General features: G+C 42.7%; 1 protein-coding gene across 2 annotated transcripts in view; it reads left to right on the top strand.

The window, feature by feature from the left end:
• ADAMTS14 (ADAM metallopeptidase with thrombospondin type 1 motif 14) overlaps positions 1–20090 on the top strand; it is a 508740-nt gene that overhangs the window by 238109 nt on the left and 250541 nt on the right. Inside the window, exons 5-6 of one of the 2 annotated variants that reach the window (XM_086922254.1) lie at positions 11305–11388; positions 15724–15880. In XM_086922254.1, the coding sequence (XP_086778380.1) occupies positions 11305–11388; positions 15724–15880 (241 nt within the window). The remainder of the gene's footprint in view (positions 1–11304; positions 11389–15723; positions 15881–20090) is intronic. The other variant, XM_086922255.1, reaches the window with a different exon arrangement.

Below are 20090 nucleotides of genomic sequence, written 5' to 3'. Positions count from 1 at the left end.
ATATTAGCATAGCGAACAAGATGTCTGCCACTGTGCTCTTACACCATACCAAATACCTCAACAATCCTTTGCAAAAACTACTGTGGAAAGTAAAGACATGCATATAATTTCAAAGCTTGTAAAGACAAAGTATATGTATTACTAATAAACAAAACAAAGAAGCGAGCAAATCATTGTGTGCACGACTGCAACCATAATAAGTTTACCGCTGTGTTTCTGAGGGAGGAAGGAGTGTGGGAAATGTAGTTCACCGCAGGAGAGCGACTTGAATGAACCGCCAGCCATCGAATCCAAAACAGGCAGGATTAGCCTTGGAAATATGCCTAAACATGCACGAGTCCTACCAAAAAAAGCCCAACTCTGGGTAAAGGCACAGAGAGTAAATACAAGCAGTGACCAGCAGTGGCAGAAAGGAACAATAAAAAAAAGAGTTCTTCTACCTAACATCTGAAGAGGGGCAGCATAAGGAAGCTGTAATTGACCAGGACGCTCGAGCCTTGCAGGGAAGTGATGTTTGGTCAAAGCAAACGAATGAGTTAGCAGCAAATAAACGCGACACTGGAGCAAACCAATGGTGTGTAGGAGGCGGGGTAAAAATGGTGGTATGATTACAGCAGGTCTTGCAGACATCACATGTGCGCTTTTGGCTCAACCTAAAAACTGCCCTAACTGCTCCAAAACTGTCTCTCACACTTCTCGCCCACCAGGAAAATGCCTGATGCCTGCAACGGCCAGTCCAGCCCTGTCTGCTCCTTTCAACAAAGTCTGCAGGGGTGGCCAGTCAAGCAGATCTGCATGGGAGAAATTATCTTTCAGGCGAACTGCAGATAGGTAGTACGGTGTTCCTGTGGCTGCCTCCTGGCTGAATCCTTCACTGCAGGCCGATCATGCATCCCACTTCAGTAGCGTCACAACTATTACTCATAATGTCAGCAGCAGGGCTGGACTGGCCATAGCGGGCACCGGGTGTTTCCCCGGTAGGCCGCTAGGGTGGGGGCCGGTTTTGGGCTCCTGGGGGCCGAAACCGACCGTCACAAACTGTTTTCCCGCACTCCCCCTGACCCCAGGGGGGGGGGGGGGCAGCTGAGCAGTTTGCCAGGGCCGGTTTCTGTTCTCAGCCCGGCCCTGGTCAGCAGCATCAGTATCTTAAGCCTGGACCAAACTGTCGGATGACACAGGATTCTTGTTCTGATACGGTGTGGTGCATTTCACACTGAAACTACATAGAGAGACCGTTGGGATTCCTCAAGGACACCTGTCCCTCCTGGCTTCGCTTTCTCAGCAATCTATTTTTCTCCGGGGGATCTTCATTCCAGGTGCATATTGGGCGTCTTCTCGGAGACAGTTTCTCCATCCACAGGGCCCGGCCCACTCATTCCCTCTCTCAGAAGCTACTTTAGGCAGACCTCAGCTCCTCGCACATAAAGTACAGTCTTCAGATGAGATCCCCTATCTTGAGGCTGTCAGGCATTCACCAACCCTGGGTACACAGAAGCTTTATGAATGCTTCTTGGAGAACTCCGATCTGTGGTCAAGAAGAACATGGCGCTGTAGCAAAGGGATCGCTCTCACAGAAGGTAGCAATAGAGCTTGATGCAATCAGGGCCCTCCAAATGAAGGATAGCTCTGCACCGTGATGCAGTATTAATTGATAGACAAATGGACAGGTCCTCCATAGAAACTTCCTCAACAGAATTTGCAGACCCACCACTCACCCTTGCGATCTAGCAAATGTCAGTGCTCAGGAAGAACTAACCAACAGGCCATTTCTATCAAGGCACTCATTGACTTTCTGAAATGAACACTTTCTGAATCCTCCAGTCACAGGATTGTGACAATACAATTTCACTATCTTTATCCTTCAACTTGTGCCATGCCTCACACTACTGACATCCAAAATTCATCCCAATGACCGCAGTACCCAAACTTGGAGTCCTACTACCATAGATGTGCTGTACTCTCACTGAACATAAATACACTTAATATGCAAACAGGTGGCTAGTACCAGGTTCCGAGTGTCACAAAACAGTGTGATAGGAGCACGAGAGGAGCTTGGACTTTTGCCTCCCCTTATCACAGAGAAAAAGGTCTGATCACACTGTAGATTGTAAGAACAAGGTGCACCGTCCCTGTCACTTTATGCGATGCTTTCAGAATCTGGACAATAATCCAATGGCCACCAGGAGGGCATGCTAAGTGCTCCCCTATAAGTCACAGAACAGGTTCTGGACCTTGCATTACCAGGGACAGGCAACGGATTCTTGCACATGCCAGGTTAGCATGACCCCAAGTCCAAAATCTAAGTCAGGATACCAGTTTAACAGGCAGCAGAGCAGGGGTACCTGCTGTTTACTATGCATGGAAGATTATCGTCCCAACAGGAGTGATGGACCCTAGAAATCCAAGTTATTTACATTTTATTACTGAATACAAGCAATCATAAAGTTACTAGTTAGAACAAGGTGTTAATTAACCAGTCATCTCTTCACAAGACCATTTGACAATTTTTTGTGTGATTTCTGGAGGAAATTACTTCTTTGCGTGTTTTGGTTACTAGACCTCATCACCAACTTCATTTTGTCCAGGTTTACTCACTTCCTAAACGTACCAGATATGGTCAAATAAAGGCTCACAGATATACACATGCAGGGCTTTGTTTGGGATTCTACATGAGGCTGAAATAAAGGAGGTCAAGGTTTTATCCTAATGTCTAAATCAGACAATTAACAGTCTAAGCACTTAGGGCAGGTCCTCCCTATAATTAACAAGAAATGTATTCCACTAAATTAATGACTTTGATATAAATAGGCAAATTGATGACGTGGGGAGGAACGCAGATCATGAACGTGATTATTTATGTTACCTGGCAATTGTATTCATGAATGGCTCTAGGCCTGCGGAGATCCACAATAAAAAGCATAAATTGGCGTTTATTGTGAAAGTGATTTTGCCGTAGATGTGTATTGCATAGAATGTTTTTTGGTTATTAACCCCTTCCATGCTGATGACGGCCCCCAGCCGTCAAGCATCAAGGTGGGCGTGTGCTGATGACGGCTGGGGGCTGTCATGAACCCGCCCACTCTTTAAAACGGCCGCGCAGGCGCAGAATCGCGGCTGCGCCCAAGGGGTTAAAGAAACACTGTTCTGCAACATTGAAATGTAATCAGAAACTAAACTGAATTCTTAATTTAGCATTAAGTAATGTGATTTGCCTATAACTCAGAAGTTCAGAAAAAGAAACTGGCAGCCTAGTTGGGCTACGTCTTCCTGCCATGTGGTGTTTTAAGACCCTGGCTGTACAAAAAAAAAAAAGTTTTTAGAGGAGCATCTGCTAAACACTATCAGAGTCCATTGTAGGCAGGTGCAGGAATTCCGTGGAATTGTGACTAGCACCTTGAAAGTCCCCCAGAGATGGGAATTCCACAGAGAAACTTATTTCCACACCTGATTCCAGTGGTATTTCCCGGTTTCAGCTTCTTTCCAACAAAGACCTTTCACCTGCATTGAGCTGGAGAAATGTCAAAGTGGGAAACACCTGTGGATTTACAAGCATATTGCACTGGGTTAGTGTCTCAAAAGGGACACTAACCAGCCTAAAATGTTTGTTTCCTAATTTACTTTCCAGCACAAAACTTGTCAGGTGCTGGAAAGTACCCTAAAAGTAACGCAAAGCAGCGCAAAGCACTGCTTTGAGTTATTTAGCACCACAGGGGCATTACATTGGTAGTGCTTGGGCGTTCCCATGCAACCACTCATGCCTTTTGATGCCAAACCCTAAATACAAATAATAGTAGACAGGGTTTAGCTCCAAATGTTAATGCCATTTTAAAGGAGGCATTAAAAGGAGAAATGTTTTTATTCTCCTTTCAACTTTCTTTTTCGACTTTGCCTGTGCACGGCACAGTGTAGCACACATATAAAGTAGGAAAAGTATTTAAACTTATCTGGGCACAGTATTTTGCCCAGAAAGGGTAGCCTTCCTGTACAAAACCTATGGTAGACTCAGGCACGCATGCTTGATGCACATCAGCTGAAATGAGTGCCAGCACTAGGGAGAGGAGAGGAGACAGACATATCCCTGTAGATATGGGGCTCTCCTGCTCCCTCCCTGTCAGGCAACACAGAGCAGCATTATTGGCTGCTGGGCTGCTTCGGGTGACGGTTTTGAAAATTTGCCCCCAGGATGTTGCATCACTTGTAGTTCCCAATTTGGCCCATAACTTTCAATGGCTGAATCAGGAATGGCAGGAAACCTAAAAGTAGGTCCTCTGTGTCTTTCCTCTATCTCCTTTATGTTTAGAGTCTTCCCTAAACAGTTTCAATTTTCCACTAGGCCAAAATTAGACATAACCATTTGCCATAACATAATGCACTCTGCATTGTCTTATGTTTTCTTGAACTAATCGAACAAATCCGAAACATAACAATAATATGTTGTGCCCGTGAAATTCCTATGAGGGGATAGATGTATGCAACACATGAAGACATGCCTTTTTCTATGAGGCGTAATGCACGCTGTCAGTCTTTACTTATTTGTTCTCCCCAATTTTGCAGAGTTTAGTATGGTCTGGACCTCTGTTTCTACGTCCTAGAGTGCACAGTATGTAACCTAAAAAGAAAAAGGCAGGAAATAAATCCACCTTATAAACATAAGACTCCATGTTGTACATAGGAATAACATGGCTGGTAACTATATTGGTCTCCATCACACAAGATCAACAGGCAACAATGAATAACACCTAATGGTCCCTGCTACCACTTAGTAGATGTCATGGCAGAACATTTTGACCATGGCCCCTGGATGAAGTAGCTCATGCGATATTTACTCATGGTTTGGAGGCGTGAGTTGATTTTGGGTGAATATCCTGGAATGGAAGTAAATTGCCATAAACTGGGTGTAAGGGGGTTGAACTGGGAAAAGGACAGGAAATGTACATGTACCTCTTCAAACAGTAAAACAGTGAATGTGCACCTGAGATCAGGCAAAATGCTGTCACTCATGGTACACGCACAGTAGAAGCACGTGTGTTGAGAGAATCCAAAGATGGTGTGACAAACCCATGCATCTAACTCAAGAATCCCAGCAATGTGCTCATTGTATCTGAGCATCAACATTCAGGTAAAGTCAGGACTTTTGAAACTCCCTAAACATTGAGCTAAAGTGTATTAAGACAATGCCTTAACTTTAAAGACTCAGTCCTGGGATATGTTACAGACTGACCTATGAGTCACAGAGCCAGAGAACCTACGCGCAAATTGTTGTGAGCCTGTAGCTACACTTACATGAAACATGATTAGTTTCTGTGTAGAAATTCCTGTTGTTCAAGTGGATAACCTTTTGCCTTTGTTATTTCTTATGTAATACTGCATTTTGGGCTGTATTAAAGTACTTTTCCTTTTTGATAAAAGAAGCACTGGGCTGGAAGGAAAATATTGTGTCTGTTACATAACTGTTGTGTCCTGAGTCTCTGCCCCCACACTATGTCCCTGAGCAACTTTGAACTGTTCTCCTTGGCAAAACACAGGGTCAAGTGTTGCATGGATTTAATTGGTGATCATGTTGAATGATCATAGTAGATCTGGCCCAGGAACAAGACAGTCAAAAGGCCCTAAACAACCACATGTGGGATCCAGTAACCCCCGCCATGACCAAGGTCCCCAAATAGGTTCATAACTTACCACAACAAGATTCCAGTGCCCCGTGAAATGCCAAACAGGGAGGTAATACCATGTCCGGTAAATATTCAGCAACTGTGTTATGTTATTTATTGGGTGCAGTATGACCTCTTGGTTTTGATTTCCAGATCTAAGAATTTGGTACTATTGAATGATTCTGACAGTTCTGAGTTGCAAACCTGGAATATTTTGGTATTTCTGTGCAAAAACTTCCATCAGCTTTTACCTGCCAAAATTTGTGAAGTAAAAAATGTGAATTTACGGCAATACTTATAATTATAATTCAGGCTTATGTGATACATAAAAATAAGCGTTCAGCTGTTTCCAGGATGTATGTCCTGGTTCCCCAATCTTTGAAATTAACGCCCTGAGCCAGGTTGTTATTTTATGTTTTCAGCGAGATCTGTTCAAGACTGTGACCTGGTCAGTTATGCATACCGAGGGACAGTGAAAATATGACCTTTTTGCATCTGTAAACACAAGGAGATTATGGACGGAGCACTGAAACTTTTCAGACACTCACTCCCAGTCACAGATCTGGGTTGAATCCATCATCATTCTTTAGCTCACTTTGCCACCCCAGTTCAGACCCAGCCATATGTAAATCAGTCTTGACACTGTGCCTCATGGAAACAGTCCAGCCCGAACTGCCAGGCCTGGTCATCCCTGGACCGGAAATCTGTAGCATTTTCTGTATAGCTATGGATTTTCTGTGCTTGCCACATAATGAACAAAAATGGCTCTTTCTCAAACAGATCAAACGTTACTAAAAAAGTGGCACACGTAGTGCAGTACAATGTCAACTGGCCAACTTTTAGTTTCTAATTGCTTTATTAAGATGTTAAACTACCACTAATGCAATGAAACATTTGCACAAGTAGTACAACTGTTTCTTAAAATGGCAAAATAGCAGTACTGCCACATAATTTGCTGCATTATGATAAGAATTGACCTTTTAGTGCCTTATAATGTAGCTACAATGGTATATAATTTGGTCCTCCATTGCCGCAAAATTCCTGTGGCCTTTGTCATATCTGATCATCCTCACCCCTTCCATTTACACAGACACGGGTTCAGTTTGTTCCCTTTCCAGCTTCCCCAAGCATTAGCACAGGGGTCTGCGCAGCCCATGGAAGAGGTTTAGACCCAGGCTGCTGCCATATGGCCATCTGCGTCGATGAGGCCTGCTCCTTGGAGCCTCTGATGTGCTTCCAATGTTTGTGAACTCTCCTTGTCGCAGTGCTCATCCCAGTTTTCGTGTTTATCAATGTTTTAACCGTACAAACTCATCCTTTTCTGACCATTTTACCCAGGGCATGTGGCGTCATCTGCTAAATAATTCAAAGCTGCTTTGAAGGAATTTATTTTTTGCAGCAGTTTAACTCTTTTGGGATTTTTTTATGTGCCAGACGGTACTTTTTATGGATTTTTTAATTTACTGAGCCATAATAAACATAAGGCATCACTCTGATGCAATGGATTCCCAGGCCTGCATCTGCAGTTCTAAAGATCGTCTTCATGAAGCAGGGCGTGGCACATAATGGGTTTTGTTTCGGAACAGGTCAGGCGGCCACTTGATTAGCGATTCATTCGATTGCTTCTATTCCTTGATTAGCACTTCATTCGATTGCTTCTATGCCTAGACCAACTTTGAATTAAGATGTTGCCAAAATCCAAATCGTGCAGGTTAGAAGCTTCAGATCTTTCTGTCCAAAGAAATCTTTCTACCCTTCTGCAGACTTTTCTTGCTTCACATGAAGAGTGGGACGATAAGGAAATGTTGGGGTCCTCTTGCAAGGTGAAAGGAAAACCAGGAATGGTGCACGTTGGCTATTTCATTAATTATTTCTGATGTCGATGCAAGGCCTACATGCAACATGATTCTATCATCTCCAGCCCTGGTTCTCTATCTTACTCCTCCCTTCCTGTACCTGTCAATATTCTCATTTGGGTTGAATGTCCCGTGTACAGTTTGTGCTGGTGGCTTCTGGGCCCGAGGTTCCCTTAGGGTCCTAGGTCCCCCCTCGACACTTCCCCACTTCTTCATAGACACGTGGACACTATTCCATGCCCTCGAAGAGTCATTGGTGTCTACTGGCGTTTTGGGTATGGACACCTCCCTGTCACCTTCATCAAGGGCCTCCTGTTGTCTTTACCTATGATAGATCCTAAAGTCTTCCCCATCAATTTCTCTTCCTGTTCCTGGGCTCCACAGCTCGTTTGAGATGCGAGATGTTCCAGGTGACACTTCTTCCTGATCTGATGGCTGTCATCATACTACACTTTCTTTCAGTGTCAACATGCGGTGTCAGTTTTTTCCTCTGATGCTGTCAATCCAGTATCAAGTTGTCTTCATCTACAGTGCTTTTCCACGCTTCCTCATACAATGTCATCTTTCTCATTTTGGCAGCTGTATCTTGCAGGCTGGAGTGTTGGCTTGGTGTGGTCCATTGCAGCAGTTTGCTATGCAGTGGGCGCACATACATTCATGTGGCCATCATGTTTTGATATGCTCTTAACACCTGACAGAGTGTTGTGCTTAAGTGTACCCCTTCAACCTGTTTCTTGAATCACCCTTTTCGATTTTGCCCCTGAATCTTTCAATCATTCCATTGGCTTGGGGCCACTAAGGCATTATCTTCAGATGCTGAATTGCCAAGTGGTTATGAAACTCACATGAGTGGTGATGGCAGTCCATTGTCTGAAATTAGGGTGTGGGGAAGGGTCCACGCTTCAAATATATAATTTGTGCTGTTATTGTTTTGCTGCTCTGGTGGATGATGTAACTTTTCCAGCAGCAATCTGGTACATTTATCCATGACTACTAGTAGATATTTCCTAATGACATGAGGCCATGAAAGTCAATTGTGAGCAGTGCAGCAAGTTGTCTTGCTGAGTTATATGACACATAAGTAAATCTGCCCCAATACTCAGTGCAGTAACCAGCTAAGCAGACTATAATCATAAGAAATACCATAAATGGGGCCCACGGTTGCTGTTCAAAGCTGCCAGTGACTGAAAAACCATAAAAGATAGTTAATGCGCCTGTGTCTCTCACACCTTGCCATCCACCCCCTGCTAAGCACTGCAGCCCAAAAATTGATAAGCACACCTCAGTGGTTATCAAACACAACATGAATACACTTCCTACCTTGGAACACAAAACAAAGACAATACACACACAACCACACAACAACCTGTAGGGTGTAGAATGCTGCCAATGTAAGCATGTCAGTGCTACACATAGGGGTAGTCATCTCTCTACAAATGGGTAATACAATACAATACTATATTCATCACTTTCATCACCAAGATTTGTTTTGATCCTGCTAAAATCTTTGTTTCCATCACACTTCAGAATTAATAAACAAAATGTACGCCTAGTATATGGTGAAATATGTGTACAGTTAATTTGCAGGTAGATTATGCTTTTTGTGTTTTAGAAATAAAGTGATATCCTACAGTATTTATTTTTTCACTCCCTCTACATAATGCCACTGGAATTATGAGATTCTGTGGCCATGGAACTATGCGATTCTTCTTCTTAAGAATTTTCAGCATAATTATGTATTTCATTTGCCACATTATCCAGCATCTGCTGCATATTCTGCAGATTTTAACAAAAAAACTAATTGTGTTTCTAGCTGAAACAAATACAAATGTACTAAAAAGGCTGAAACATGTGCTACTGTGCAATGGAAGGTCCTTTTTCAAGGTTGAATGACCACCTTTTAGTTACATTGAGCTGTATTTGGACATAGAACCGGTACTAATATAGTGAAGCCTTTGACCAGACAGTGCTAAAGTGTAAACAACGACAAAATAATGAAGTGATACTATAAAAAAATGTGGAGCATTAAGGAGTATCATTTGTGTTTTCTTGCCACATAAATTAGCCAACACTGCCACAGAATTTAGGCCTCAGCTGCTGCCTAATTATAGTGGCCCTGTCTATATCTCAGACAGATTGTCACATAGTGGACTTTAGACCATCCTCTCACTTTCCAAAGGAAGAAAAGTAAACAACATTTTCATGTTAAAAGAAGCAATTTGTCAGGGGACAGACTGACATTCAAAATGTCTTGGAAAACACAGAAAATGTAATAAGATAAAAACGACCCTTGGAGGGATTTTTATTGCACATTCACCGTCTGAACTCCTGCACCTCTAAAGTGTGCCAGCTGCCTCACTTGTTTGGGGGTGGGGTCGGGGGGAAGATTATTCTAGGCTGGCTTGGCCCACAAAATGTCCCCCACCCCCATGGCTACGGCCCTGGGCCCCATCCCCATTCCACCAGGCTTCTCCATAGTCCTTTTGGTCTTAGGGAGATTAAAGAATGCCACCAAAGAATTCACTTAGACTCAAGCCAGTAATATGCTGATATAATTTATGGCAGTGTTTGGCATTCCAGCACTGGCTCCATATTACAAAATATCCTATTCGGAGCTGACAGTGGAAGGAGACAGGCCGGATTTACTTGGGGAATTCTCAATGCAAATGTCTTGTCACAAGCCTTTTCGAGCCACCCAGTGTTGTGATCAAGCAGATTAAAGCATTCAGCAACATGGAGTCTTTGGTAATGGGAGACGATTAGTGCAAGGGAGTAGCCCAGCAGGGGCGGCCTTAGGCATGTGCAAGCTGTGCACCTGCACAGGGTCACCAAACCCCATGAGGCCACCACGCCTATATATATCCTTAATATAATAATCCTCTGAGGATGGATACATATTTGCACAGTGGCCCCTGGCAGCGATTTGGCGGCCTCTGGCTCTGTTCCACTTCCAACACCCTGACCCCCCTCCTCTTCACTGGCCTCCGTGCTCGGCCCCGCCCCGCCCGGACCACCTCTTCCGGGGCCCCCTACCCACGTTCCCTGCCCAGGGCCATCATGAGCCTAGAGCCGCTCCTGAGCCCAGACTATCACTCGACTGTAGGGTGCTCCCATTTTACTCGTAGATTACTCTTGCACAAATGGGTTTCTTATATAAATATGAGACATCTTTAATGCCCTCAAAGTAAATAGAAATATGTCCTATGTGGAATAATGGGATGACCTACGGCCTAGCATGCATTACAATGGTTCATCAAATTAAAAGGAACTGCTGTGTTTTAGATTTCAATTTTTCTTTAAGAAGTCATCTTCATAAACCGATGTGTGTTTAATGGAGTCTGTTGCCTTTTTAACTGCGCCGAAGAATAATAGTGCCAATGGTTCATGTTATTGGCTTAATCAACAGAAAACTGTGTCCTGGTGGAGAATGTCCCTACTCTGCTCAAGTGCAGAAACGTGTCAGTTTTCCTTGCCTTTCACATGCTAAATAAAAACAACTGATGCTTATTTATTGTTGTGTGTCTTTCTTTAATTTGCATCATTACATTTCTTATAAACGTATTAGATAAGTGTGCAGGATGGGAGAATTCATTGCTTAGAGTGATATAGAATTTACTTTTAACTAAGGTTAAAAAAAAAAACCTTTTAGATATCGGTTGGTGATTTCCAAGAGTCTTTTCAGTTACATATTAAAATTAGCTACTTTGGTAACCTTCTATTTAGACTTGATTGAAAAGTTTGCATTAAAAGTGACAAATTATTTAACATTCAACGTTTCTAATTGTTTTCTGCTTTAGGTGGATGAAATTTACCATGACGAGTCGCTGGGAGTGCACATCAACATTGTCCTGGTACGAATGATCCTGGTGGGATATCGACAAGTAAGTACATTGAAAGACGAGTTTTCACACTTTTCAATTTTGAACCATTAGTATGAAAGTATTTCCCTGATTTGAGTGTTTTTTGGCTGCCTGCATATTGTGTAAGTGGAAGTTCTCCCAGAGAACTTGGCCAGAGTGGATGGCATTGGGTCCCTGCATGGAGGGTGTGTTTTGTACCGAGGGATGAAGCCTTTAATCATGCCAAAGCAGGTTAGGGAGATGATCCCTCTCGGTCACAGACTCTCTCCTGGGGAAAACATAAGAAGAGAGTATGACAAAATTAGAACATCTACAAAACCTGATTGGTAGACATCCTCAAATCACTCTCTGTCACAAGGATTTAATCTGGAGGCAGAATCCCCTTTATGACTTTTAGCTTGTCTGTCTTTACATAAATTCAAATCAGTCTCCGCCCAAACCAAAAGGATACAGGCATTCAGCCAAACACATTCGCCTTAATCCTAGGTCTGGAGCTAGCATTGTGTTTTATGAACAGATAGAGCATATTGTTCTGGGGACCATGTATTGATAAAAGAATACTCGTTTTCAGACTTAGATGTCTTGCAAAAGGTAATAAGCAGTTGTAAAGCTTACATATTAAGTCCAATTGTTTCCGACCTGTCCTTTCAAGTAAAAATCAAAATTGTTTGGTCGATTCACCCAAAAGTAAAGCACCTTAGCCCCTAAAGTCAACAGTAGTTTGACTTTAAATATTACTTTTGATCATCCACTTAGAGGGGGAAAAATACAAACTCTACAAACCTCTGACATAGTAGCTTTTCTTAAAATGACATACCAACATCTTAACGCGCACTCAAACACTTTTGGAACACATTCACAATGTTGTGAATTTTGCACGTTGCTTTTAATTATTTGAAGCACACAGACCATACAATTTCATCTAGAATCCCATCATCTGATGCCGCGGAAATTGACCAGTGCCGAAAGGCTTCCTGGGAGTTGAGAATGCTCGAAAGCCAATGGCTCGACATTCTAACCTGCATGTCACGGCCATTTTTTAAAGGCCTCCTGATGAATGTCTTTTTTTTCTGCCTTCACCACCTCTGCATTCCATTCATTTCTGGTCTTGCGTTGAAATTGATATTTTAAGGTCATGGGGTCAAGAAGACAGCCGGGATCAGAGGCTGCTGTATGTTCACAGAGCTGAAAGCGAGGACGTATGACGAAACCAGGAAGTGTGGGGTTCTTGGAATAGCACCAGTTAGCTTTGCAGAGTCTAGTTTGTGAAGTGAGGTTGTGTCATGCGTGTTTTGTACATTTATTCAGGAAGGAAATCCGCTGTTTAATTCAGCAAGAAATGATTCTCCAATCTTCCCTGTGCTGAAGTTAGAGTAGGAATTAGTGCACAACACATAAGCAACATCATTTTGTAATATGTATGCCATTTGTTATATGAATGCACATATATTGATTATATGGGTCTTATACGCTCCCCAAAAATATGTTGCTTGCCTCATACAGAAATCATTTTTGCATAAACAATTGTTTCTGTCACGTACGAAGATACACCCACATCCCAAAATCATGATCGTTTCTGGCTTGCGAACTCTGCAACATTTAAAATTTCACCTAAACAAAACAAAATAAAGTTGAAATAAAAGTGTGTCATTGCAGAAACCTAATGGTTGGTCTACAAAAGATCCTGTCAAGTTTCTTCACACTCAATATATATGCTTGCATTGCTTGCATGCAAGCTTCCCACGGAAAAGTTCCTCTCCTAATGAAACATGCATTGGTAAACCCAGTAGGGCTGACATCCAGTGCTTGCCAGTACTTGTTTTTTTTGTAATGGCTCTTTTAAAACTTATATGGCTGAGGGATTTGTCAGGCCCTCGATAATGTAAAACAATTATAATAAAATTGCCCAAAGGCATACATCTTTTTTGGTTTCAAACAGCACACATTGCCACATTAGCCCTTTGTCCTGAAGTACTACTACAGGCACTCGCGCACGACCCAAATTGTGGCAAGTAACGCTACCTACCGACAGCCTCATTGAAACGGAGGGGGTATATAAACTTCGCCGACAGAACGGTACACACGACTCATTGCAGCTGCTCCACCCCAGCTTCTGCAGGCACACTGTCGCACCCGTGATGCCACATAATGGAGGAGCAGAGGCACAATAGGCACCGATATGGTGAAGCGCCTGTACGGGCTGACCGAGGATCCACATTGTCCACTCAAAACAATCTATTTAAACGTGGGCACTGGCATCAAGGCTACCTCCCCATAGCAAAATTGGACCCCACGCTTCACTGCTCAACCCGACGCCTACGGTCCAAAACCCCAGGACACGGCCATCTGCCACAAAATTCGGGACCCCCAGCCTAGCCAACCGTTTCACCCGTGGGGACCGATCTCCCGCCCCCACCCAACGGGACGCCTTGCAACACCCGGTAAGTGCACAATTGGAGCACCTGAGAAAGGATGAGTATATAGCCCAAAAAGATTGTGCCGCAATCAAACTGCCTGTCCCCCCCCCTCAACACACCCTGGGTAGTCCTCATTTAAAAAAGGCAAAGAGGGGGGGGGGACTCCGGTGAACACCAACTACAGAGCCTGCAAAAACAGGGGCATCCAGCCACCCCGAAGCCTCCGGAGGTGAGAGAACTTTCCCCCAGACTCACCGCAAGACGCAAACGGCCCTTCAGGCCCAAAGAAGCGACGACAAAACGCTGCAACACTCCGGCCGAGCCAAACCATGTCCGCGGCCCGCCCCTAGAAAATGTGTGTCCCTGCCACGAGGTCACTACGACGCGTCCGGTGCGGCAAAGAGGCAGGGAAGATGGCGAGGGGGGCTTAAATACCCCTCGCCCTGCCTGCCGCACCGGACGTGACCACTCAGCTCCTCCTAACTCCCCTCGGGACTCCGCCTGCCCGGGGCAGGAGAAGGGCTATAGAGGGGCGGGGGAAGGCCTCTGTGTCTAGGGGGCCGCCCTCCTGATGGCCACTGCGTGGCCTCGGCAGCCACATTTCCGACATGAAAAGCCTGTCTGACAGCGACTTTGGGGGCCTTCAGTTAGGGGCTGAGTGGGCATTAATCCCTGCACTGTGTGTCAGGCTCCTCAACAGATTCTCCCATTTCTCTAAGGGTGCCTATGCTACGGCAAGTTTACTGTTGCAGCACAAGCTCCAATAGAGAAATGGGAGTATGCAACCGCACCATGTGTCGTCGTATTGTAATGCTGCAGTCGGGACCGGCGACCGGAGGTCGGTCAGTCCCGATTGCACAATGGTGTCGGGCGGACATGAGTCCACCCAACATCGTAATAAGGCCCTATGTGTTCGGATGTACCCCACTTGAATGAGTGGAATGCTGCTCATCACAATGAAATTTGCCAATGGCTGAAGTGGGCTAGGCAAGTTCCGACTTTCAGAGCCTGAAGTGCTGTTGGAGATAGAGTTTGTCATTTCATTTTCTTACACGTGTTTTCTGGTGTACTGATTTCTGGCTTCAGTCTCTTTTCCTTTCATTTGAGCAATAGGAGTTTGGTTCTGGTACGAGGAGGACTTGAGGGGGTATCAGTTTGTCAAAGCACTCAGAAAACGAGAATAGAATTGCTGAACTTTACTTAAGGGCTCGGGTGGGGCATGGACTCAAAATTCGGAGCCAGAGAAAAAAAGACAGACATTTTTCTATTGTTTGGAGCGGTCTGCGTTCTTTTGGGGTTTCTGTTCACATACATAGGGAACATTTTAGTTATCTGTTCATTACAACAACATAAAGATCTCAGTTCTCAGTGGATGGTCAACAGGGAGGGCACAGAAAAGCAAAACTCTGTATTTTCAAGAGGGAGAAGAATTCCTCACATTTACTAACACACATCAAAAGGTATTTTAAAATAATACCATTAGGCTGAATTGGAAACAGTGGAAAGGGGGCCTTTTTGCCTTCTCTTTCTGCAGATTAACCCAGAGATTGATAATGTGAGCACCACTGAGTTGAGTAAGAGTAACTTTTGTTATTTTCACTAAGTAAAATGTACAATAATAAATATTGCTTAAAATAAAAAAAATGTAACTAGTGGTAGGAATAACATATTGTAATAGTGGTAGTAATAATAATAATGGTAGTAGTAGTATGAAATAATTCTGGTTGTCGTTCAAGCTTTGTGTAGTTATTTAGTTTTTGCTGTGTTCTCTGTGAGCTTGTCCACGTTTACATTTATATTGATAATACAAAGTAGTTTTCATTAAAGTTGATCATCACTGCATATTTCAAGAATACACATATTTCTGGGTGCTCTTTGTTATACTAGGTAAGGTAATGATTTGTCTAATATGCATTATGTTTTTTGTCTTTTTGGTCAGTCAGTTGGCTTGATTGAGCGTGGGAACCCATCGCGGAGCTTAGAGCAGGTGTGCCGCTGGGCGCACGCTCAGCAGCGAACAGACCCTGACCATTCTGAGCATCACGACCATGCAGTGTTCCTCACCAGGCAAGACTTTGGTCCTGCAGGTATGCAAGGTACTGTACAGTGTGTCTTCTCGATCAGGTACGTGCATCTGCCTGGCTCAGAGTGGGGGTTATGTCTGCAATCTCAAAGATAGTTTTCAGGCATTTGATAGTACATTAGAGGGAATTGCTGAAGAACACAGTGCCTGTCATTTGTTGGTACACAATTGAGCATGGAACACCTGCAACCCCTTGCAATTAATCTTATGAAATGAAGCTTGGTTGTTGTCCAGTAAGGTTCAAAAGGATTATAATGGTGGGAGACTGTTGAAGAAGAGAGCTCTCTCTCTAATATGTTCTGAGTTGCACAACCCTGCTTTCCAGCTTGGGGCTCCATCCACCAAGAAGCATAGGATGGTGTTTGCTCTTGGTGTCTAATGGCCTTCTCAGTAGACAGTGGGTATGTTAGCTACTTTGTGGCGTACAGTGGTATTAGATGCAGTGACGTCTCATACGAGCATGAGTTTGGCACTGCAGTACCTTGATACATTAAACAGCTGTGGAAAATACTAGTAAAAGAAAACTAATAGTCTGATGTCCTAAGTAGTGTAAACTTTAAGAACAGTTGTTCAGATTGTAATTCTGCCCATTCACACATAGTAAAGTTAAGTTCTTCATTGTACAGTTTTGGTTGAATTTAAAGAATATGGTTTTTATTCCATCAGGCATTACAACACTAGACCAATTGAATCATTTATAATAAGAGAAACATTTCAAACCATTGCAACCAGAAATAATTTCTTTTAAATCCATATCCTTCATGAGTAGGAGGGAATGCATGTTAACATAAACATTTTGAGGCAGATCCAAGTATCTCTCAAAGCTTTAAACTCCTCTTTATATAAATCTCACTTAAGTTACTTCACTTAGGGTGAAGTAGGACTTCTGCAATGTTCTTGTTGCTGTACTCCTTGAGCACTACATAAGACTTTTCTGCCACGTCTAAGCACTTTAAATAACGGTTACTAACACCCAATTTATGGTGCTCGTTTACTGATCTCGGAAGACTAGAACGCGGCGTGCGCCTTTCCACGTTTTCAATGTGTGAACTCCAGAACATCTCAGTTTGTCAGGGCACAGCATTCACCTCATTGTACCATCCTGCAAGGCACCATTACCTATAGACAGTTTTGATAAGGCGGATGTACAAAATGGCAGCCTGTCTTCCTTGAGATCACATCCATTATTAAGGAAAGAACACCAACCGTGATCACCTCTCACATACGATGAAGCCCCAATTCATGCTCATCACGGACAGCTTTGAAGAGAAGACGTCTCAACTTCCCTCTTGAAAAGTCGAATAGAGGCTTTGATTTGCAGATGTACAAAATGTAAATTGATATTTTCAGAGCTGGCGCTGTAACTCTAACAAGTTTTCTACTCTGACGTCTTGGACTTTTTTGGCCAGATTTTAAAGAGGCTATAACGGTTCATGAGCTTGGTGTAAACATGAAAAGTAGCAACCGAACACAAATATTTAATAAATGTAAAATTAGGTGGATCTAAAGTTATAGACTATTACTCTGAAACAGTACTATTACTCAGAAACATCTGAGTTTCAACGATACTATCGATTCTCCCACATTGATGGCAAGTCAACAATAATAACTTTGCTTTTCAAGTCCCTACTCTCTGAAAGGTTTTATTCCGAAGCATTAATTCAGTAATTTTTGTGAATCCTATTTTATCTACTCTTCATGATAAGGAGAAATCCCTTCACCTGAATGAAGTTCTGATTGCGGTGTAGGATACCTGCACACAAACCATTCTGATGTGGTGGTTTTTTTTTCGTAGACAATTCTCCATGGGCTGAACTACTGGGGCCAATAAATGACTTGATTTCCATATCTCCCATCACATAACTCCTTTGACAATGTGCACTATTCTCACTCCTTTATAATGTCCCTTGGAATTAAAAAGGACCATTGCTAGAAGGTCTGTATGAATATGCAAGTTTCTAGGCCAAAGCTTGTAAATTCTCAGTGATATTTTGAGTCCATTGAACTGCATATCTCTCTCAACCACAATCATCTCTCTACTTTGGGAAGGACTTTTTCACTTTTGTCACCCAGGTGAAACCGAAAATGTGCTGAATGACTCAGTTAAACATAGTGCTTAAAGGAGTTTCTCTACACTTTGTGTGTTCAGTCTCCTCTAAAACTAACAGCCTAGAGTCACCAACTAAACCTAGCCATATGTTGCTGCCTTCTGTAGAAGGGGTTTCGAGTAGTTTCAAGGTAAACTTGAAATTATTTCTTAGTGCTCAAGAAAGAAGAGTCACAAAAACATCTCTTTCACATTCTACCACATGTCATTTGGTAGAAAGGAAAAGATCTGCTAAACCACTTAACTCACCCATCTCTCGTGGGTAGAAACTCACCATGTCTGCCACCAGATGGCCAGTGACCTAAATGAAACTCATATCAAGCTCAAACTGAGGTTGATGAGACATCAGCTCATCCTGAGATCAATCAAGAGGAGGGCTTTCAGTCCACAACTGAAATGCACATTCACACTTTGTAGCAGGTTGATTTTCAGGTCCCCCTAAAAACGTTTTTTCATAGTTTGCCAGGTATAAAGGTCTCTATCATGCGTAGGGTCCCTGGTGGGAGGGGGTATAAGGAAGAACCTAATATCCTTTTTGGAATCAAGGCATATTGTTGTCCAAGAAATCATTTCTTCAGACATTTTAGAACAGGTTTTGGATTTTTACATATATATATAACTGCAATGATGAATGTAAATAAGCAGAAGCAAACCTACTCCCAACCTTTTTTAAACTATAAATCTTGGCCCTTGTTCACATATGCCCCTTTGCAGTCCACCATGTGGCAAAAAAGCAAGTAGAGGTGAACATGTGCTGCAGGCCTGAGAGTTCTCCAAACGAGGTGAACTTTCCTCAATTGCCCATTGGAACTTGGTGTCTGTGAATTTTAATTGTATCTTGATCTTCAAGTTAATTATACATTTCACAATACTATCCAACGATTCTGATTTTCAAAAGATTTAACTAACGCACTCCTTTGCGATATATCAATTTAGAGTCCATTTGTTAAAAATAGTATCCTATTCATGACACCTTTTGTCAAAATAAGGGTCATTTACCAACATTAATTTTAGGACTTAATGCTTTAATTCCCAAATCCTGTTTCAGGGACTTAAAATGTGTAGAGTTTTCTGACCGTAACTTTCACGTACTGCTGTAGATAATTTGCCAAATTGACCTAATTTTTCAAAGTAATTTCTGTATTGAAAAGTCTGGAAAATTGGTGCTTCTTGGGTGTTGGCCACTGGGAATTTTGTGGAAGCCACAAGTTTGTGCATCAGTGTGGATTCCATAGGCATTTCCAATGACATTTCTCTCCCTAGTTGTACACATAATATTACTCTTAAAAAAAGGTTAAAATAGGGGTGCAAATAGTGTGGAAAAGTGTCCTAAACCTCTGAATATTTTCAAGTGTGGAAGGAACGGCTTTACTCCACATAAGAACAGTGGCGTAGGAAGTGGGGTTTGGTGGGTGTGAGCAATCCCGAGTGCCATCACAGAGGGAGGTGACAAAAGGGCAAAATATGTGTTTTAAACACATACTTTTGCCATTTTGTCAAGCCGGGGTTGACAAGAAATTTTCCGCACCGGGTACCACCTGACCATGCTATGCCACTGCATAAGAAATATTCCCATGAGGTGAGAAGAAAGAAACATTTTGGTAAGTGTAGGGAAGAAGAAGTATGTTTAAAAAAGCATGACATTCATAAGCATCAGAAGCACATTACTAAGGATTTTATGATTCCCAAAAATGATTAAATCTATGCCAGAGATCTAGAATGCGCAGATTTTAAGATTTTTTTTCATCATACTCAATGTTTTTTGGCAAGTTGTAGCTTCTGCCTTTTTAGCTTAATACACCGACAAGTTATGTACCAAGAAACTGAATTCCAAAATTACATCTCCATCCACATATCCACGAATGATGAAAAGCAAATTTCAAACAAGAGCCATGGAGATTTTCAAACTAAAGTCAGAAAAAAACCTTACTGGCCAAAATCATGTGTTCAATATCAACGAAGAAAACTGTATGCCTTGCTGCACTATGAATGAAATAACGTGCATTTCTTTCCCATAAAATGACTCTAGAAACCAGTGTTTTTTGGGGCAATGGGCACTGAAATATATCAGATTTTCCTTCACTGGTAATAGAAGGTGCAAAGGGTATCCTTCAGG

Source organism: Lissotriton vulgaris, chromosome 5, assembly GCF_964263255.1.
Source record: "Lissotriton vulgaris chromosome 5, aLisVul1.2, whole genome shotgun sequence".
NCBI lineage: Eukaryota > Metazoa > Chordata > Amphibia > Caudata > Salamandridae > Lissotriton > Lissotriton vulgaris.
This window is presented reverse-complemented; position numbering and strand designations above follow the sequence as displayed.